The sequence below is a fragment of the Malania oleifera genome, chromosome 11 (assembly GCF_029873635.1).
Source record: "Malania oleifera isolate guangnan ecotype guangnan chromosome 11, ASM2987363v1, whole genome shotgun sequence".
In the NCBI taxonomy this organism is placed as follows: Eukaryota; Viridiplantae; Streptophyta; class Magnoliopsida; order Santalales; family Ximeniaceae; genus Malania; species Malania oleifera.
In genome coordinates, this window is record NC_080427.1 from 36,155,787 (window position 1) to 36,178,610 (window position 22,824).

General features: G+C 37.6%; 1 protein-coding gene across 1 annotated transcript in view; it reads right to left on the reverse strand.

The window, feature by feature from the left end:
• Positions 1-1,334: 1,334 nt before the first annotated feature.
• The window catches only part of LOC131167326 (ABC transporter A family member 1), a 163,840-nt gene continuing 142,350 nt past the window's right edge, over positions 1,335-22,824 (reverse strand). Inside the window, exons 35-40 of the mRNA XM_058126095.1 lie at positions 21,261-21,397; positions 21,104-21,178; positions 20,732-21,035; positions 6,911-7,044; positions 1,757-1,815; positions 1,335-1,673 (exon numbers count right to left, since the gene is read on the reverse strand). Of these exons, the coding sequence (XP_057982078.1) occupies positions 1,592-1,673; positions 1,757-1,815; positions 6,911-7,044; positions 20,732-21,035; positions 21,104-21,178; positions 21,261-21,397 (791 nt within the window). The 3' untranslated portion in view covers positions 1,335-1,591. The remainder of the gene's footprint in view (positions 1,674-1,756; positions 1,816-6,910; positions 7,045-20,731; positions 21,036-21,103; positions 21,179-21,260; positions 21,398-22,824) is intronic.

A 22,824-nucleotide genomic window follows, 5' to 3' on the forward strand; every position in this document is an offset into this window, starting at 1 on the left:
GTCTATTTTGCAAAGTAAACTTGACCAATGTTCAACTAAAATTAGGGTTGCCACATTAATAAGGATACCTTAGTTGTCGGTTGGAATTTGAACATCCATATAAGAAGTCTTTAACCTTGGATTCAAATTTTTGCAAAATTACATTTGACAGAATAGGACTGGTTTTTCAGTGAAATCGAAGACAAATCAATCTTCAGAAAATTAGAAAAAAAATCGGAAACTATAACCAAACTACAAACTAACCAAAATGTTCAAACCAATGGTTGACTATTTAGATGGGTTTGCATGGTTCAACATTAAAATAGACTTTTAGTTAAATTTAATATAAAACATACATCAGATATATAATATCTAGTATCTTATTAAGTTTCAATTTAAGAACATTCAGATATTAAAAAACATAACATCTCCAATCTTTGAAGTATTAGTACCATCATCTATCTTCTTTGAGCTCGTGAATCTCAAAATTTTTTTTTTCTGCAAAGAGCATGAGATTAAAATCTTTAATTTGAACTAAGGAAGATTTAAATAAAATATAACATAAAATTATATTTTCTTTTACTCTAAAACAGTTCAAGTTGCTTGCTCAAAAGGCTCTGCCTACCTTGCCAGTTTTCTTGGGATGGATTCAAATTCCATATAGACAATATAGTAATGCAAATTTTTTTTTTGATGATTCAAAACCTTGAGTGCCTTCCATTGATATATCAATGAGACCAATATTATTTTTTGTTTAGGCATAGTAATTGCCTGGCTGCCATAATAGAAAATTGTAATTTGAAAAGTAGGTTTGTTCTTCGTACCCTGAAGACATGGGGTTAGGCAGTTGGCAAAAAATGGAGTAATCCCCATGGGAAGTCAAGAGGTGATTAAAAACAAAGATTGAAGTGATGTAATCCAACTTATATGATTGGTTCGTACAAGAAGTCTTTGGGAAAAATTTCAATTTGTTCAGTGTCATATAAGATAAAAAGTTGACAAACCATGGAATATTTTTGTAAAATTATTTTGCAAAATAAACAAAAAATAAAACTATTTTTCACAATCAGAAGCCCCAAGTATCTTCATGAGTACACACATACATGGTGGCTGACAGCTAAGGCTTGCCGGTGATCTAACCATTTGATTCTACTAGACATGGACTGCAACAAGATTCTACTCCTTTTCTCACGTCTGTATCCTTTCTCATCCCACCCAATGCAAAATTCCCAAACTCTTTAATCCTTTTAAGTGTCCCACTAAAAGCATGCTATGACATTACATATCCTGATATTAACATGGGGACGCTGCTGATTTTACATTTAAAAATGGTATTGGATGAGAACTCGAAATTATATGCAGAAAGTTCTCTTGCATTTAATCTCCTATGACATTATCAGCCCACAATTTTTTTTTTGACAAAGGCAGCAATTTACGTTCAGTGCTGAAGCTTCGTTACAATCTTTCACTGTCTGCTATATACAATTGACGTCAAGAACTTTGAAATGGACTAAACCATGTACAAGAGAAATGGATATATTCTGTTCCTGTACACCCTCCCGTTAAAATAAAGAGGGAATCAAATTTTTTTTTTAAAGAGAGTGACTAGATCTCATGAGTTCGAAGCAAAGTGATTAAAAATAGTTTCCAGGGTTGATTGGCTGATGCTGTACTCTGCTATGCCCAATTTGTTCCTGATGGATGGTTTTTGAACACAAGTCAGCACCCCACAGGATAAGAATGGCAAGGAAAGAAAGGAACACTGTATTTTACATACCTGTTTCGCTCTAAATGCCCAAAAACGTCAGCTAGCGAAAGGTCTTCTCCATATGGAAGCTGCAAAACATTTATAGATCGGTTATAGTTTTGATATAAAAGAAATAGACCACAAAAGGTGTTGAAAACAGACGGTGCAGGCACCTACATATGAAACACAATCTTTAGGCCAAAACTCACCTACAAATCCCCTCATTCCCTCAACCTGATATCCTTGGGGTGGAATGCCCATAAACAGACCACAACTCAGCCACAAATGAGAATGTTCTAGGCAATTTAAACTATGGAATAGTATGATGAAGTTAGGGCATGGCATTATGTCCCCATGTTTTATCTACAACTTCGATATATATCCCTTTTTCTTTAGAATGGTAATGAACTTATTTAAGCCATATGAGGGTAAACAATAATAATGAACTCATAAAATCAACAAGAATATGAGCACAACTTTTTCAACTTCAAAAACTGCAGGGATAAATCTCCAGAGTCCAAGGTTACCTATCACCTGTGATACCCAAAGAACACAAAACAAGCAGAAGCCCATGTAAAGAATCTGACATGGGATAATTGCATGAGACCAAATCCCTGCAGCGAATGATTCACTCTGTCCAGCCTAACAAAGGATGTGCCTATTAGGAAGATACCAACACTTTTGATGCAACAGATCAAAGGTCAATGTCTTCTCTAAAGTAGCTACCCATGGGGAAAACAAAACCCTCAAGGAAACAATAGAAAGCCATATAGCTTAAGGTGAGAAGTCACTCAATATGCTGAGAAAACTGTGACTGATTGCCAATAATATGATTGTGTAGAGATTGAACAGGCAACAACCAATTGGAGGAGAGAGTCCAGCCAATATGCTAAGAACTTCTCTAAAAAGGAAATATCTTCTAATTGTCCAATGGGCCCAAAGAGCTATGAAGAGCAGGAGACCAGGGTTATACATGCCAGCAAAATAGCAAACACTGAAACCATAGCAGTTTGACAAGAAGAGATGAAATAGATCCTTCAAAGGTCTTCAATCCACCCAGCAATCTGTCCAAAATAAAGTTGATAGTCCATTGCCAATTTTCACCCCGAGCTGAATTTCAAGAGTCCTCCAGACTAGCCACAACCTCCCTCCAAACATGAACTATAAGCAGCACTACTAGGGGATGTAACATCAACCATATTTAACAGGCACAACACAATATCCCTCCAATAGCAATCCTTCCCCAGAGTAAATCACCATGACCATTTGGCTAGCAAGGCTTTATTAAAAAGTAGTAGGAGACTTAATACCAAGACTACACTGCTCTTTTGGTAGAATAATTTGATTCAGGGCAACTAAGGAATATTTGAATTCATCTACAGAATGTTTGGGTTGTTCCTTACTCAACATCCTTTTTAAATTGCATTAGTGGGGGGATAACTTGCTCTTCTTTGGATGGAATGCACATAACTGAAGTCATCATTTCAATATTCTTATTTTCAATATGAGCAGACTTTGATTTCCAACTAAATGAAGGCAAAGAAAAAGAAAATTAGTACGTAAAACCGTTTGAGAAAAGACAGGAAGTTTCTGGTTTTTCCCTAATGTTCTCCCTCTGCTTTCAATCAAATACAGCAATATTTAATTCAATTAAATCTATACAACAGAGGACTCACTAGTAGTGATAGTGAAACGTTTCTCATTTTCTCACTTGTTCCTTCCTCTTCCTCCCTTTGCATGGATCTGATCAAATGAGATAGGGAGGAGATTCTCAAGTCTCTGCGGATTGAAAGCAAGATTTTCCATCTGTGTCTGGAAAGGTTGGTGAAGGAAGTTTTGTTCATTTGGAGGAGAAATCCTGACTTAGTAATTGGTGTATTAGGATCACACGTTTGGCTGCAAGACGGGTGCAATTTATCTTTGATTTACTATAGACTCGAGCATTTTACTCATAACAAAACATTTGGCAAAACACATTTTTGGGTGGTGATTAGAATGAATCAAGAGTCTTTGGAATTGGGAGTGAACAAACAGAAAGAGGTACTCTATCATCATCCCAGGGGGTTTGAAAGGGGAGAAATGGCATAGTTTTGTTGCAGTGGAGTCGGTGGGGCTGCAAGGTCTTAAATTTCGATTTTGACTAAAGTTTTGGGGCTGTAAATAAATGGAAATTTCACTTGTAATTTCAATGTTGATGTCAATTTCAATTTCAATTTTATAAAAATGATGGAAATATACAATAAAGCATGAAATTCTTCTATGAAACCTTAGAAACTATATATAAACATTACAATGTAAGATTTAGAACTAGAATATCATAAATAAAATACATCAAGAACATGCAAGTAGTGCATAAGGTGCAATAATTGTAATTATAATAGTGATATTAAAAACGATGACAAACTAAGCCTTAAGTTCCACTAGGTGGGGTTGGCTAAATGAATCCCTTTTTGCCAATTTACATGATCATTTGGGGGGGGGGGGGGGTGGGGTGGGGTGGCGGATTTCGGCTTTTAAATTCTTATTCAATATCTCATTTCAAGTTAATTTAGGTCTACACCTATTCCTTTTGTCATTAATAGTAACTAGCTCACTCCTCATTGTGCACTATTTGGCCGAACATTGCAAGTGCTAAACCATTTTAGACATCTCACCTTTATCTTATCTTCAATAGGTGTTATGCCTAACCTACCGTGAATATGTTCATTCCTTATTTTATTTTTTAACATTATACCACTTATCCACTTTAGCATTCTCATCTTGACAACTTTTTTTTGGAAATGTTGTTTCTTAGTTGCCCAACATTTTAATCCATATAGCATGCTGGTCTTATAGCCGCTCTATAAAATTTTTTTTAAGGGTATAATCACACAACATGCCTGAAGCCTCCCTGCACTGCTTTTACTCTATGTATAACATCTTCGTCAATTTCTCCATTAGCTTGCATAATAGATTCCAAGATCGAAAAATAGTAATGATATTAATTTCTTGATCATCAAGTTTAATTTTTTCTCCAATATTCATCCTATCACTTAAATTACATTTCATATATTTTGTCTAATTTCTACTTATCCTAAAACCTCTCACTTCTAAAGCTTCTTTCTATAATTTTAACCTAGATTCTACTCCAGCCCTAGTTTCATCAATCAAGAAACTATGATTTGCAAACAATAGATTGATCTTCATTTTGGATACTCCTAGTAAGTTCAATAATGATATTAAACATATTCAATTAACATAAATGAAAACCATAAGTAACTTAATTATTTGTATACAACTTTCGATAATTTAGACATAAATGGTCAACTAAAATGTTGTACTTAATTTTTATGTTTTATTTTTCATATATATATATATATATATATATTTTAATAATCTATAGTTTCAATAATAAAAGAAGATACATTAAGAGAGAAGCTTCAATTTAGGTGTAGAATCTCAAATTTGAATTTCTAGGAAATTTCATTGAATTTTTGAGAGTTCAATAATTTTGTGTGATTCATGAAAATTTCAATGGCAATTTTGTAAAACGGAAAATTGAATGCCATCTCAAATTCAATGGTGACAGAAATCAGAGCATTTTGATGGAAATTTTGGGGAAATTTAAGACAATAGGTGGGAGGTACAAAGAAGGTCCCTAACCTCAAGAGTGAGGTTAGGAATAAGCTTTTACAAGTTAACACCTAATGATCAACGGAGTTGGAAAGAGGTGCTGGTGGGAGGTTTGTTGCCAAGCTCTAGTGGTGTGATATCTAGTGGATGTGGTCACGGCTGCCAATTTAAAAGACTTCACTGTAGCTAAGGCTTGTGATGTGGAGAGTGCCAGAGCTTGGGAATACAAGAGCAATAGAGTTGGCTTGGAGTTGGGTGGGCTCAATATTATTCATGTTACTTTGCACTTGGGTCAGATGTTGGCTACTAATGGGCTAGATCCAAATATGTTTAATGGGCAGCCCATGGTTTCAGTTAAAAAAATACCTTCTCTGAAGCAGGCTCAAAATCCATCTCAGGATTTAAAAAAAAACCCCACTAGAAATCAGGCCCAAAGCTTACTCAATAATTTTAATGGGCATCCCGTGGATTCAGCTAAGGTTCCTTCTCCATAGCAGGCCCATTTTCCATCTATGATTTCGCAATATGTTTGGGACAAAATTAGTTCTGTTTCAGAGTTGGAGAAAAAGCAGTCTGCTACTTCCTCTTCACAGGGAAGAGATATCAATCCACTGAATCTTTAGGGGCAAGATTTGGTAAAAGCCAATTAAAACAAATCAGAGAGTACGATGTTTCTCTATCTCTAGTGGGAGAGGAAATTAGTGTTAGAGGAGAGAACAAGCAGTGCTTCCAGTGGTGGCTGTTGAAAGTGGGGCTTGTACAAGGACCAAGACGCTTTTGTGGACAAGATATCAAGGTTGATGGTTTGGGGGAAAAACAATTGGTTAAGGAACTAACTCTAATATGTTTAGGAGCCAGAAGGTTTTATGCTTTTTGGAAGGCAGCGCAGATGGGTGTACAAAGGAGGGAAAAAAAATGAAGAGAAATGAGATTGTTCTGGTGTGATAATGAGAAAAAGTAGAGTTACAAAAGGAAATTTATGTATTGGGGAAGATCCAAATGTTCAGAAGGGTGCTATGAGGGAGAGGGTTAGCAGAAGGTAGGAGAACCAATGAGGAGATGTCTTGGATAATGACAATGAAGTCGCTAGTCAGTACGATTGTGACGGGGGGTTGCTTTTGGATGAGATTTGGGAACAATATGGATTTGTTTGTAACTCATCTGATTTAATAGAGAATTTATCATATGCACCATGATCTCTGATGGAAGGATTGGAGGGAATTTCTATTTTTGAGAAGAATGCAATGGGTGAGAAAGCAGCCATGAAAGGTGAAGGTGAAGAAGGGCTAGAGGGAACTAGCAAATTTGAAGTGATTGGTGAATTACTGAACTAAGATGGAGAGGGCTTAAAGTTGGGTTTTTTTTTTTGGATAATTCCAGTTAAATTTTTTATTCTTTTTCCTCCTATTTTCTATTTCTAAAAATTTTGAGGATTTACTCTCCTTTCTTTCTTTCTTAATACATCTTTTCTAATTAAAAAAATGATGAACTATCCAATTTCAAACATAATGGATGAAATGCAACAATGGAAAAAAAATGCAACGCGCAAATATATGTCAGCATGGGATTTACCTGATATTTGATACTCAATCCATTACCCCCTTGAAGCGCTGCCCCAGGAAATGAGGATAGGATAAATGAATCAATTAGTGAGAATTTTTCTTTGGCTAACCACCACTCTGAAAATACTGGCAATGGGATACCACCTACAAAAAGACCAATGGTAAAAAATCATCATCATCATCAATCAATCAATCAATCAATCAATCAATCAACAAACAACAACAACAACAATAATAATAATATGTTATTTTAATAATAATAGACGGGAATACGTTATTTAATTAGGTGTGAGCAGGTGTACTTTTGTCCTTATGTCCTAATATTATTATTATGTAAAGAAGGCAAACCTGGAGCTGTACTTCTCAAGTGACTGCCAACTGGGTCTTCTCCATCAAATAAACTTTTATTCTCCTTTTTCTCTCTAAAATCCTAAGTGCTGTAATTTCTTCATTGAAACTCCAATTTATTTAAGATCTGAGACATGGTATCTGAGTGCTAAACTTCTCCAAACCTGATTATCTGACTTGCTTGCATCCGCTTCTTCTCTATTCTTTCTTTTTCTCCTTCGTTAACTCTTTTAAGTCTCTTGCTTTGGCTTGAGTCATTTAGGGTTTCATTTCCTCTTCTCAGGCGTAAGTAATTATAGTGGGTGTTGTGTGGCTTGTGTGGTTTGCTAATGTAAAGAAAGCTGCATACTATTTCTTACACACTGATATTGCCGTTATGATGCTTCCTCGGATTGATTGTCAAATGATGATATTGTTATGATATTGTGAGTGTATGATCTCTTGGTTATGCATGCACATGCTTCTTGGAAGCATATGCTAGAATCCAATGGACAACCATATGGCTCATAGTCTTCTTTTCAAGATTTTTCTCTTGATAATTTGGCTACAACTAGCATTGCCTCTAATTGTAGAAAGGGCAGTGTTGGAGGATGAGGATGAGGTTTGGATACTAGTTATGGTAGAGGTAGCATATGAGGATGAAGAGTTTTCCGGGGCAATTTTGACATTTTTAGCAAGGAAAACTATCTTGTTGATAGCTGTTGGCGTTAAAGATTAATACACATTATTGATCCACAACTTGACTACTTATGCTTTTAAGTGAAACAGTAATCTAACACAGTATTTGTTGTTATATGTTTTTGAGTGGAATGCATGTACAAAAGAAAACACGGTAGAAAAAAAAAAAAAAAAAAATAGAAGCTGGCTTGTAGGAAGAAACTGGCAACTGTTTGCCTGAAATTGTCGACGGCTTTGTTTAGGTGCAAAAGAAACAGTCGATGGTTTTGCAGTGTTACATTGACTGTTTGGTCCCAGCATTAAACCGTCGACGATATGTTTGAAGTCGTCGACGGTTTTGCTCAGTTACTTGGCGCTGATTTTCAAATTTTGAACTGGGAAGTTGTATAGGTTGGGTTTCGGAGGGAAAACTTCTGAAAGGGTTATATATTCATGTTGAATGTTGTAACTCTCATGTTTTTTGACACAAGATAGTGAAAATTCACAGTCGTTTGCTCCAATGGATGTAGGCATTGCTGAACCACGTAATTTTTTGTATCATTGTTTTATTACTTTCATATAATTTGTGTGTTTGTGTTTTTCGTATATTTCATAGTTGGGTGTTGTATTGTAAGATTAGTTTGTTTCCACTGCGCATTTATTTGCACAACAAATTGGTATTAGAGCATTAGGTTATAATGGCTTTTGGAATTTCTTCTGCAAAGTTCGATGGAATGGGAAACTTCGGATATGGCATAGGAAGGTTAAAGATCTGTTAGTGTAGCAAGGTATGGTGAAGGCATTTATACGGAGGTCAACTGGAAGGCATGAACAAAATAAGTTGGAAGGAGTTGGAAGCGAAGGCCATGAAGACTATCAAACTTTATCTAGTTGATGACGTATTGTATCATGTCATGGATGAGGAATCTCTGGCGGCAGTTTGGCAGTAACTGGCAAGTTAGTATTTGTCCAAGTTTCTAACAAACAAGTTGTATCTTAAGCACAAATTGTATTGGCTTAAGATGATGTAGGGTTCAAATTTGAACCAGCACATGAATGTATTCAATCAAATAAACAGTGATTTGATGTGGGTTGATGTGAAGTTCGAGGAGGAAGACAAGGCGTTGATGCCATTCAATTCCCTACCTGCGACTCATACGTATGAAAATCTAGTTACTACTCTGACATGGAAAAAAGAAACCCTGAATTTGGAAGAGGTTACAAGCGCTCTGCTAGGCTTTCATCAAAGGAAGAAAGCCAACGATGAGATTTCACAAGGTGAAGGGCTTGTGGCAAAGGGTAACTAGGAACGTGGGAGAAGCAAGTTCTGGAACGGATCGAGTAGTAATAAATCTCGGTCTCAGTCCAGCAAGAAAGATGTACGGTGTTTTAAGTGTGAGAAAAAAGGGCACATAAAATTGGAGTGTTTGAAAAGGAGGAAGGGGAATGTAGAAAATCAAGAGGGTTTGTCAAAATCGGCAAATGCAATGGAAGAAGGAGACTCAGGGAATAGTGATGGTGATATGTTTTCTATTTCATCGGGTTCAGATCGCCTCATGGATTCTTGAATCCTAGATTCGGCATGCTCATATTACATGACACCAAATAAAAATTGTTTCAGCACCTACAGGCCAGTAAATTCTGGTTCTGTTCTAATGAGAAATGATGTTTCATGTAAAATTGTTGGAATAGGAAATGTTAGAATTAAAAAGTTTGATGGTGTTGTGAGAATATTATATGATGCAAGGCATATACCGGATCAACGGAAGAATTCGATTTCATTGGACACTTTAAATTGTAACGAGTGTAGTTATAAGTCTGAAAGTGGGATAATGAAGGTGTGTATGTGTAAAGGGGTTCTAACTGTGATGAAGGGACAAAAGTTAGCGGGATATATCTATGCACTGTTGGGTACAACAATTGTATGTGGAGCTACAATTGCAGAATCTGAGTCAGATAATACTGTCTTGTGGCATATGCAGTTAGGACATATGGGTGAGCGTGGAATAATGGAGCTTCATAAGAGAAATCTTTTGAAGGGTGTCAAAACATGCAGGCTGAATTTCTGCAGATATTGTGTTCTTAGAAAACAGAACAGGGTGCGATTCAAAACAGCCACACACAAGACGGACGATATCCTTGACTACATTAATTCAGATGTTTGGAGACCGGCAAGGGTAGCATCACGGGGTGGACATATGTACTTCATGAGTTTTATCGATGATTACTTATGAAAGGTTTGGGTGTACTTCATGCGGCACAAGTCAAAGATGTTTGCCAAGTTTAAATTGCGGAAAACTGAGGTGGAAAACCAGATCGGGAGAAAGATTAAGTGCCTCGGGTCAGATAATAAATTTGAGTACACAAATTTGAGCTTCAGAGAGTTGTGCGAGCAGCATGGCATAAGGAGACATTTTACAATACGCAAGACACCATAACATAATGGTGTGGCGGAAAGGATGAACCGAACCCTAGTTGAAAGGGCTCGATGTCTCAGATTCAATGCAGGGTTTGCAAAGAACTTTTGGGCCGGGGCGGTGAGTATGAAGTGTTACTTGGTTAACCGATCAGCAAGGGCATTACTAGATGGGAAAGTTGCAAAAGATGTGTGGACAGGTAATGTGGTAGAATACTTGTACAACCTATGTGCACATTTCTAGTGAGGAGAGATCTAAGCTTGAAGCAAAGTCTCTACGTTACATTTTTCTAAGGTATCGAAAAGGCGTGAAAGGTTCAAACTATGGGATCCAAAGACAAATAAGGTAGGGATCAGTAGAGACGTGGTTTTTGATGAGAAAACCATGTTGCAGCGTACTCAGGTAGAAGAAGAAAAGAAGCAGGTGCCAGAAAACTGCAACAGCAATGAGCACGTGGTGCAAATGGAGTTAGAGACTCAGGGCAGTGATGACAATGTTCAAAATGCAGGGAGTTCTAACTCAGGGGACCAACAGGATCACATTATGGCTATACACAAGCCCAAACGCACTATCAGGCCACCGCCCAGGTATGAATTTGATGATCTGGTGTCTTATGCACTCATTTCTACTAGCAAGGATCCTATTACTTTTCAAACAGCGGTGCACGGCCAAGAGAAAAGTAGATGGATGGGTGGTGCAGTGGTGGAGGAGATAAAGTCTTTGCATAAGAATTAGACGTGGAAATTGGTGGAACTTCCAGAAGGGAAGAAGGCAATAGAATGTAAGTGGGTGTATAAGAAGAAAAAAGCGGTATCAAGAAAAGGAGAGAAGTTCAAGGTTTGGTTACTAGTGAAGGGTTAACTCACAGAAGAAAGGAGTTGATTATGATGAGATCTTCTCACTTGTGGTCAGACACACTTCCATCAGGGTAGTGTTGGGATTGGTGACACATTTTGATATGCAATTGGAGCAAATTGAAGTAAAGACAACATTCCTCCATGGTGATTTGGAGGAGCTGGTTTACATGGTATAGCTAGAAGGGTCTAGTCAACCTGGACAAGAGCACTTGGTTTGTAAACTCAAGAAATCACTTTACAAGCTGAAGCAGTCTTTGAGGCAGTAGTACAAACATTTTGACTCCTACATGATTCGGATTGGCTATAGGAGGTGTCAGTATGATTGCCGTGTTTATGTGAAGAGTCTTGAGGGTGGTTCACTCATTTTTCTGTTACTTTATGTCGATGACATGTTGACTGCGGCGAAGGATATGATTAAGGTAAATCAGTTGAAGACTTTGTTGAGTAAAGAGTTTGACATGAAAGATTTTGGGCCCAGCTAAGAAGATTCTTGGGATGGAGATTCGCAAGGAAAAAGCTGCGGTGAAATTGTGGTTATCTCTAGGCCATTATGTTGAGAGGCTATTGGAGAGGTTTAGCATGGTTAATGCAAAATCATTGTGTACACTATTGGTGAATCATTTTAAATTGTCTACCGCTCAATGCCCAAGGAAGGACAATGAGGTTTGTGACATGTCAAAGGTCCCCTATGCCAGTGCAGTGGGGTGTTTAATGTATGTTATGGTATGTACTAGACGGGACCTGGCACAAGCTGTCAGTATGGTAAGTTTCTTTCAAATCCAGGTAGACAACATTGGGATGCAGTCAAATGAATTTTCAGATACTTAAGGGGCACTTCACACTATGGCATCATATTTGGCAAACAACAGAGTGATCTGTCAGTTGTGGGATTTGTGAAGGTAGACTATGCAGGGAACTTGGATGACAGGAGGTCTACAACAGGGTATGTGTTCACCTTTGTGGACGGGCCTATTTTTTGGAGGTCCATGGTATTGTCTTTAGTTGCACTATCTAGAACTGAGTCGGAGTATATGGTAGTTGCCGAAGCTGCCAAGGAAGCATTGTGGGTTCCAAGATTGGTCAAGGAGTTGGGTATTTAGCAAGGTGGAGTTCAGCTGCGTTGTGATAGTCAGAGTGCCATTTAGTTGGCAAAGAACCAAGTATATCATGCGCGGACCAAGCATATAGATGTAAGGTTTCACAAGATCCGGAAATTGGTTTCTTCTGGTGAGCTTGAGCTTCAGAAAGTTCACACCTCTGAGAATGTAGCAGACAAAGCTTGTTACCACGGAAAAATTCAAGCATTGCTTGGACTTGATTAATGTCTCCAGTTGCTAGATGCGAGGCGGTTCCAACCTATTGTCCCAGGTGGAACAGCGAGTTATGTTTTCGATTTTCTCCTAAGGGGTGTATATTCGCTAAGGTGGAAATTGTTGTTATATATGACTCATATTTTGAGTGGAATGCATATACAAAAGAAAACATGATAGAAAAAACAGAAACAAAAGTTGGCTTGCAAGAAGAAATCGGCGATAGTTTGCCTGAAACCGTTGACGGTTTTGTTTAGGTGCAGAAGAAACAGTCGACAGTTTTGCAGTGTTACATTGACTGTTTGGTCCCGACATTAAACCGTCAATGGTATGTTTGAAACCGTTGACGGTTTTGCTCGGTTACTCAGCCTTGGTTTTTGAATTTTGAATAGGAAAGTTGTATGAGTTGGGTTTCAGAAGGAAACTTCCGGAATGGTTATATATGCATGTTGTATGTTGTATCTCTCATGTCTTTAGATACAAGATAGTGAAAATTCACAACAGTTTGCTCCCATGGATGTAGGCATTGCCGAACCACGTAATTCTTTGATACAAGAATGGTTATTTGGGCAAGATTGTAAACATCAATAGTGGTTTTAGGGAGAAATTCAAATCAAGGACTTGGGTACATAGTCTAGGAAACACCAACATTTTTGAAATGCCAATGTCTAATACACGTCGAAATCATGAATTAGTTAATTAATTTAATTTTTTTGGACACAATTAAGACACTTCTTGACACAAGCAGACATGTCTAGGACACATCTTGTAGTGAAATGTTGCATTTTGTTGCCCCATTTAATTTTGTTAGCAAAACCCAAAAAAAAAACAAAAAAAATTGAGGACAAGCCGAGTGACTAAGAGTTAAGAGGTTCTTTGACATTGGAGTGGTTGCACTTTGGAGCCCTAGTGCCACTACACCAACCTTGCAATGCATTTTCGGACCTCCTAGAGAATTCCGACCTCTCTCTCTAAAGCCAACGCCACTTCATCTCTCTATAATAATTTTTTCCCCTAATTTCTCAATAACATGCTCGTTGCCCACCATCAGCCATGCCCTTGAGATATTTTTTTTTTTTAATTTTTTTTGTTGTTTCCGGACCAATATTCTATAATGTGGATGTCATTTATGATTGCATAACTATAATTCATAAAATGGGCAATTTATAATTGTGCTTGAATGATGCTTATATTTCATTTTAAATTAAATTGCTTCAATATGTTTGTCATCTAAATAGAAAAAAATGTGCCTAAATATATACATATTCATATTAATTAATTAATGCATTCCTATTGTGTTGTATCCTCATTTTCACAAAATAGTTGTATTGCTATGTCAGCTTCACATTGTATCCATGTTTCCTGTTGGTATTGGTGCTTCTAAGTGTTAAGAGGTTATATATCTCTTTTAGTATTATTATTATCGAGTGTTTTAGTATGTTAATTAGTGAGAGTTAGTAAGGGTATTATTGTAATTAGAATGTATTTAAATTTGTATTATGAATAGAGGGAGGGACCTATCTTCAAGTTAGGTCATTCATTTTAATCAAATCTTAACATGGTATCAGAGCATGATCCTATCTAAACCCTATTTCCCTCAGCAGCTGCCGGAAAACACCATTCCCGCAGCTGTTCTTCCCTAATCGACCTCCATCCCATACTAAATCACAAAACCAACCATATACCCATAATCATACCCCCCAACGACCCACCCCACAAAATCCCATTGCCGCAAGGCACTCCATGTGCCCCCACGCACCGGCCAAATGCCAGGAGGGCCGACCCCATGCGCCGGCACATGAGTGAAGTTCTGGCCTTTTTTTTCTTCTGCCATGCTCTGATTCCTTCTTTAGACTATATTATCAAGCTGCTAGGCCAGTTTTTTGCTAAAAAATTCAACCTTTTTGACCATGCACTCGCAGCATTCCATTAATTTTTGTCCAGGGTTTGTGAAGGCTTCCTCATGAGTTTTTTGGAGCCGTGGCAGCCTTCGTATGTTCAGTTGTGAGGCTGTGGCAGTGCTATATCCGTCAGTGAGTTGTTCACCTTGTTCATGGTTGCGTTGGTGCTTCACATGGTTTGTGATTGTTCCGGTTATTGATTGTTCTTTTTGTTTATGGTGTGGTTGCTCATTTGTGAGTGCTGTGGCAGCACTATTTCTGTCTTTGAGTTGTTCACCTCGTCCGTCGTTGTGTCGGTGCTTCACATGGTTTGTGACTGTCCCGATTAGTTTTGATTGTTCTTCTTGGTTTTGGTGTGATTGCTGATTTGTGTGTGTTGGCATGGAATCTATGAGTCCCAAAAATTTGTTTCCTACATCGCTGCTACAAATAAAGACTCAAAAGTTGGATGGATAGAACTATGTACAATGGTCTAAAGCTTTTCGGATTTATTTAGCAAGATTAGGGAAATTTGACCACTTGCTCCAATCTGATTCTTTTGATGAGAAGAGAAAAGACATGTGGGTTCAGGAGCATGCCTTGATTGTTTCCTTTTTATGGAATTCGATGGAGCCACAGATTGCACGGATGTGCATGCATCTAGACACGTGCAAGGAGATTTGGGATAATGTCAAACTTCTATACCCCAATAACATTACACGTATGTATGGTTTATCCCAAGAGTACTTTCAGTTACAACAAGGAGATAGGAGCATTGCAGATTATTTTGGAGAGATGAAGTGTATTCATGAGGGGCTTAACATCATGCAACCTATAACTTCTGACATTTGTGAGATGCGGAAGCAAAGGGAGCAGATGATAGTTCTTCGTGTTCTAGTAGACTTGAGACCTGAGTTTGAGGCAGTTCGAACCTAGATACTCAGTAGTGCCGAGCTGTAATCATTTGATGATGTTTATTCCCATGTCCTTTATGCTAGCCATCATTTGCTGATGTTTATTCTCGTGTCCTTCCTACTTCCTTTAACATGCATTCTCCTGCTCTTGCATCTGGCTCTAAGAGGATAGACCTTGCTACACAGAGTGATTCTAGTTCTCTGCCAAACAACTGCAAAAGTTATCACAGTGGTTCGAGCAGTTGTAGTGGTAGAGATGGACGAGTAAGAGGTACCGCAAGTGCACTCATTGTGGACTGAGTAATCATACTATTGAGTAGCATTGGGATCTTCATGGTAGACCTTCACGTGTTGCCAATCTAGTCACCACTGACTTCACACCTTTGGGGGCAGCCAATGCAGCCACAAGAAGCTTCTCTTCCCATTGCATCTCTTGCCCAAACAGGTAATCACACAATATGCTTGTCATCCAGTACTCCTTGTCCTAGTCCTTGGGTCATAGACTTCATTGCCACCGATCACAGCACATGTATACCTAGCTTTTTCTACACTCTTCAATATCCTACAAATTTACCTTGTGTTACTCTTGCTGATGGATACACTACTGTAGTCAAGGGAATTGGGACTATAAATCCCACTTCTTCTATTTCTCTTCCTTCAATTTTATATATTCCCAAATTTCCTTTCAATCTTATGTTCGTTAGCAAAATTACTAAATCCATGAATTGTTGAGTGAAATCCTTCCCTGATTCTATGATTAATCAAGGATTTGAAGTCGAGGAAGACAATTGGCGGAGGGCGTGAAGTTGGTGACTATCACTTTGAGCCGCTATATCCTTCTACGGCCTACACTACTGCTGCCACACCTTTCCAAATTCATTGTCGGTTGGGTCATCCTTCATTGGAAAAGTTAAAATGTCTTGTTCCTAGTTTGAGTTCTGTGTCTAGTCTCAATTGTGAGTATTGTCAGTTGGGAAAGCATCATCGTGTTTCTTTCGCTCCCCGGGTCAATAAACATGCTGCAAGCCCTTTTATGTTAGTTCATTCAGATGTCTGGGGTCTTGGTAGGGTTGTGTCCAAGTTGGGTTTTTGGTACCTTGTAACCTTTGTGGATGATTATTCAAGAATGACTTGGATATATTTAATAAAAGATCGTTCTGAGTTATTTCATGTATTTTGTGTCTTTTGTTCAGAAATAAAGACTCAATTTGGTTAGCTAGTTCGAATACTTTGAAGTGATAATGCTAAAGAGCATTTTCAGTGCACAATTCACTACTTATATGACTCAATTTAGTATTGTTCATCAATTATCTTGTGCCCACACTGCTTAACAAAATTGTAGAGCGAAAAAATAGACATCTTGAAATCACTCACACTTAACTTTATCAAATGCATGTACCTAAAGCGTTTTGGAGTGATGTTGTACTTACTGCTTATTATTTGATCAACAGAATGCAATCCTCTGATCTTAGTGGTAAAATTCTCTACTCCATTCTCTTTCCTAATTCACCTTTATTTTCTCTTCCTCGTATATTTAGGCGTGTCATTTGTTCATCAACTAACTCCTGGGGTGGATAAGTTGGATCCATGTGCTATAAAAAGTGCCTTTCTAGGCTACTCATATACTCAAAAGGGATATTGTTGTTATAGTCCTGTGTTGCATTGGTTCTTTGTTTCTACTGATGTTACCTTCTTTAAGCCTACACCTTACTACACCCAGTCACTGAGCACTTCTGAGCTCAATGAGTCTCTTCCTTTGTCTAATCTTCCAGATTCTGCATTGCTATTCTTGCCCAACCAAACATCTGAGTCTCCAAGTAGTTCAAGTCCTTCTCATCGCCTTGATCATCCTAATTTGCAGGTGTATTCAAGATGGCAGCTCCAAGGAAGAGTCCCTTCTAGCTTCTACTACCACACCTTTGGTTTCCTCATCCGATGACCATACTTCCCTTAACGTTGATCCTCCTATTGCTGTTTGGAAAGGTAAACGCACATGTACTCAACAACCCATTTTCAACTATGTTTCCTACGACTCCTTATCTCCAGTTGCAAAACTTACATCAATATGTTTGTTCATCTCCTTGGCTACTACTTGTCACTGGCCCTTGCATAAGTTAGATGTGAATAATGCCTTCTTGCATGGTGACCTTGAGGAGAAGGTTTATATGGAGCAACCACTTGGGTTTGTTGGTCAGGGGGAGTCAAGCTTAGTGTGTCGGTTCAAGAAGGCTTTATATGGTTTAAAACAATCTCTCAGAGCATGGTTTGGTCGTTCCAGTGCTATAGTACTTGAGTTTGGTCTTTGACGATGTAATGTGGATCATTCCATATTTTATCGTCATACTTCATTTGGTAGGATCCTTCTTGTTGTTTATGTGGATGATATTGTTTTTACAGGTGATGATGATAAAAGTATTCAGAGTCTCAAACTTTTTCTACAGACTAAGTTTCAGACTAAAGATTTGGGACCGCTGAAATACTTCTAGGGTATAGAAGTATCTAGATCTTGTATCGGAATTTTTATGCCACAAAGGAAGTATGTTCTTGATCTGTTGAATGAAATTGGCTTTTGGGATCTAAATTGGTTGATACACCCATGGATCCTAATAGCAAGTTAATGCCGAATAAGGGTAATTTGCTACCTAATCCTAGACAATACCGGAGACTTGTTGGAAAGATGAATTATCTCATAGTTACTCGGTCGGATATATCTTTTGCAACAAGTGCTGTGAGTCAATTTCTAGATTCTTCGAGGACAACTTATTGGGACGCAATAATTGGTATCTTGAGATACCTCAAAGGTGCACCTGGGAGATGTCTTTTATATTGTGATCAGGGTCATACTTGTATCCATGAATATACAGATGCAGAGTGAGCTAGATTGCCTTCCGATCAGAGATCCACCACAGGGTACTGTATCTTGGTGGAAATTTGGTTTCTTGGAAAAGTAAGAAACAAACTATGGTGGCAAGGTCAAGTGTTGAATCAGAATATAGAGTTATGGCTCACACTACCTGTGACCTTGTCTAATTAAAGAACATGTTGGAAGAATTGGGTTTTCTGCATTCTCGATCTATGAAGTTGATGTGTTATAATCAAGCTTCTCTTCATATTGCCTCCAACCTGGTCTTTCATGAGTGGACGAAGCTCGTTGAAGTTGATTGCCACTTTGTTTCAAAGAAACTTGTGCAGAAGCTCATTACAACCGCTTATGTGAAGTTGGACATGTAGCTTGCAGATTTGTTTACCAAAGTGTTAGGGGGTGCTCGTGTTGAATTCATTTGTAACAAACTAGGAGCTTATGCTCTAGCTTGAGGGGGAGTGTTAGAGGTTATAATGTCTTTTAGTATTATTATTATTATTGAGTGTGTTAGTATGTTGTTTAGTGAGATTTAGCAAAGGTATTATTGTAATTAGAATGTATTTAAATTTGTAATATAAATATAGGGAGAGACCTATCTTCAAGCTAGGTCATTCATTTTAATCAAATCTTAACACTAACTTTGCTCTACTTTATTGGCATTGAGAAGAAAGGGTTGAACCATACTCTTGTGGATCCCAATGCAAAGTTGTCTAGGGATGTTGGATTGATCTTTGATGACAAATGTCAATAAAGGCGGTAGGTTAGCTACAGTTGTTTCTCCACATTCAATCAAGCCACATGTGTGGCGGAGTGTTAAGCCTTAATCTACATTATTGGCCCACAAATTTTAAGATTTTAGATAAAATGGTAATCTATTGAAACTCCATTTATGTGAAATGTTATTTGCACAAAGGCTTTATTCAAGCTCGTATTTTCTAATCGCTGTAACAAGTTGGGGTAAGGTGATATTAGTACATCTCCAACTTGACAGGAGTGTTAGTAAAGAATATGTTATTTTAGTAATTAGGTGGTGTGAGTGGTGGCATTTTTGTCCTTTACGTCCTGTTATTATTAATATATAAAGAAGGCAGCCCTGGATCTGTACGTAAGGCCCCAGCTACTGCTGATTCAGTCTTTTACCTCTAATCTCTTCTTCATCTCTCTCTCTCTCTCTAGCCCTAAGTGCAATATTTCTTCATTGAAAGATTAATATATTTAAACTTTGCAACTAACAACAACAACAATAACAATAAAACCAACTAAAAGCTTAAAGTGGTATACTAACTGGTACCAGAGCTGGTTATCAAGAGATCATGGCTTCTAGTCTTGTTAACCACATTTATTTGTTGTGATTAAAAAGAATTATATTCCTGGAATGGACATTATCTAACAATTTTTTCTCTCTACATTTGCTGTCCAGATGCATGTGCCGGGGAGTGTTAAAGCTTGATATACATTGTTGGCCGACAACTTATCAGCTTAAGCTTTTAGGTAAAGTGGTTATCTAACATGGTATTAGAGCTAGGTTTTCAGGAGGTTCTGTGTTCTAGCCTTGTTGCCAGTGTTTACTGTTTGTTACGAATTATTTATTCCCTATAATTGGTGTTATCTATCGATTGTTTATTGTTCCATGCGTTGTTGGGCTACACGTGCAGGCGAGTGTAAAAGCTTGATGCCCACAACCTAAGTACTTAACAGCTTAAGCTTTTAGGTAAAGTGGTACTCTTAAGAGTATTGATAAAGAAAAATTAATCAGTAACAGAAGACATATCCAAGATGATCACACAAAAAGATCTATTAAGACTACAAACCGACTCACAATACATGTCCATGTTTTAGAAGACTCTTGGAATGGCAAGGTAAAGCTTGTACATTGTGGCACACAATGGCACCGTCATGGGCAACAAAAATACAGCTGGGGGACTGCACTTTCACATTTCCAAATCACTTCCCAAATGAGAAACATGTAAATTCAATACAATATCAATCAATAATGACATGTCAAGAAAAATAATCAAAGACTAAAGATCCTGCTTTGCTGCACATGGAGCATAATAAAGTGTCACAAAGACAAAAACACAATGATGATTAATGCTATGGTACTTCCAGACAAGGTCCTTCATAACTTGATTGCCTGAGGCAAAGAATTCTAGTGTGTGTGTGTGTGTGTATTTGTTGCAGTGGATATCTACCATAGAGTGAGCCTTTTCTTTTTTGGCTAAGCAGCGAGCCTTATCCTCATGGAAAGGATGCTCTGCCAAACATGGAGGGCACATGTTTAAATCACAAAACAGGCTCTCCATAATGTGGAGAAAAGGTCGTGAACATCATGATCTTCCCACTCCCTGCCCGCGACCCACCAAAAGAAGAAGAAAGAACTAAAAGGACAAGGCGCCCAAAGAGGAAGGGATGCCTTGCGCGCAGATTAAATTTAGTGTGCATTTACTGCAGCAAGCTTTAAAATTATATTTCACCACTCACATTCCCAACCAAGGATTACCTCAAAGATATCCAATAATAAAGAAATGTTTGTTCATATCGATATTCAATCAAGAGAAGCAGAATGCATAGAAGATTTTTCATACCATCACGGGTCAACTGCTCTGATAATTGTTCACCAAACATCCCATCAGAAAAATATTTTGAAGATGCGAGTGTCTGTACTCTTTCTTCATTGCCAAGCCAACGTCCAATTTTGACTACCATTTCCATTGACAAGCAAATTTCTGCAACTGATGCATTTTCCGCTGTTATGGAGTCTATGCCACCTATGCAAGTTTCAAGGTCACTAAGTATGCTCCTTGGATGAGAAGGGATGTCAAAAAGCCTATCTTGAATTATCCGGCATAGGTTTTCCAAGTCCACAGAGCTGACTTCAGTTGGTTTAACCTGAGGACAAAGGACAACATGATAATTTTTGAAGTTGCATGAAACCATGGGTATCAGTCATAATATACCTCTAGTTCAAGATGGTTTCCAAATCGTGTTTTCAAATGTTGGGGACTTCCGATGCATTTTAGCTGACCGCCAACCTTATTATAAACAAAGGAAATTAATGTTAGCATCATGTGTTTCGAAGTTGCATAGATCAAAGGAAATGACTTTAACAGGGACCATTATTCCAATTCGGGTGCACAGCGCTTGAGCTTCATTCATGCTATGAGTTGTTAGAATGACTGCTGTCTTTCCTCGTCTGGTTGATAAACGGGATATAACTTCCCACATGAATCGTTTGGCAATAGGATCCATACCTAGAAATTTTGTTATATTTAATGAAACATAACAAATTAATTCTATTCCAGGAAAACAAATAAATGAACAGAGAAAAATGAACAACTAAATGCACTGTGCATTCAACATTTTCTTAGGAACTTGGGTGGGCAGGAAGGAGGCATTTAATATTTTGTGAAACAGAACATATTTGCAACTAGGGAAACTATAAGATAGAAAATACAGATTTTGTATTCTAAAAACTTTAAAAATAATAAACTCAGAAGTAAATCAGATAAGGCTTCTATAGTCTAGACAGGGGATGGTAAAGCTTGCATTTCAGTCAAGCTATACATCTAACGAGTAACGAGATCAATGTCGTGCATCTTCATCTCTTTTTATGCAGTCTATAGCTTTGTTAAATTTAACTCATAAATTATTGTTCGTACAGTTGAATAATTTCTTCTCAGAGAGCTATTTCAACTCTCCCTCCTCTCTCTTCATAAGTCCAAATTCGTACACTGAATTTTGTCCAATTTTTTGGATAAAACTGTACCTAAGAAAAAAAAGAAATTCCCAGCACTATCAAAAGGAGGAAAATGTGTGTAAACTAGCTTCCCAACCAAAGTACAAACTTGCACCACTGACCGATCTGGAACCCAGCCTACAGTATATTGTGCTTTCATGTGTGAGCATACGTGTATGTGTGCAGATATTTATAAACATACTCTGAGCATGTGTCTGCTTGTATGCAAGCATATATGTGGCATTCAAATCTCCACATCAGTACTTGGCATGCGTGTATTGTGTTTGCAACTGAAGGTGTGCATGCACATGCATGCATGTGTCTGTGCATGTGTATCACATAAGTCTGTATGCATGAAAGAGCACCTAACACGCCCTTACTGCTTCAAGTACCAAATCTCAAGAGGTTCTGTAATTTAATTAATAAACCATTAGTGATTGTCATCATTAGCTAGTTTACCATTGCTGCTTTACATTCGCATCCAATCATACAAATATTAGAAGAAGATAATTAAGCCACAATCTTGAGCATTCTCCCATTTCATATTACTAATGATCTGCCATCCACATTAGGGGTGTGCAAATTTAGGTCAAATCAATTAAATTGGTCAAAACAGTTTGGTAGTATAAGTGAACTGGTTTGGTGGTCCGAAATCAGTTTTTCTTTTGGAAGTCGACCGAACAGAAAAAATTGTTTGTATTTTTTTTCTTTAAAGAATCTACATATACAATAATATAAAACAATCCTAAAAAAACACACTAGAATTTCATGTATGCTTAACTGATGCAAAATCAAAACACATCTCTTGAATTGTTGATAATTAAAAATAAAAAATCATTTTGGTCAGGTCTTCTGGTTCTCTTTGTATTACTCGTGAATTTCTGATATGCAGTGCTTATGTTTAGTATAGCATAGGTAATTTAATAGTAGTTGGTGGTATAA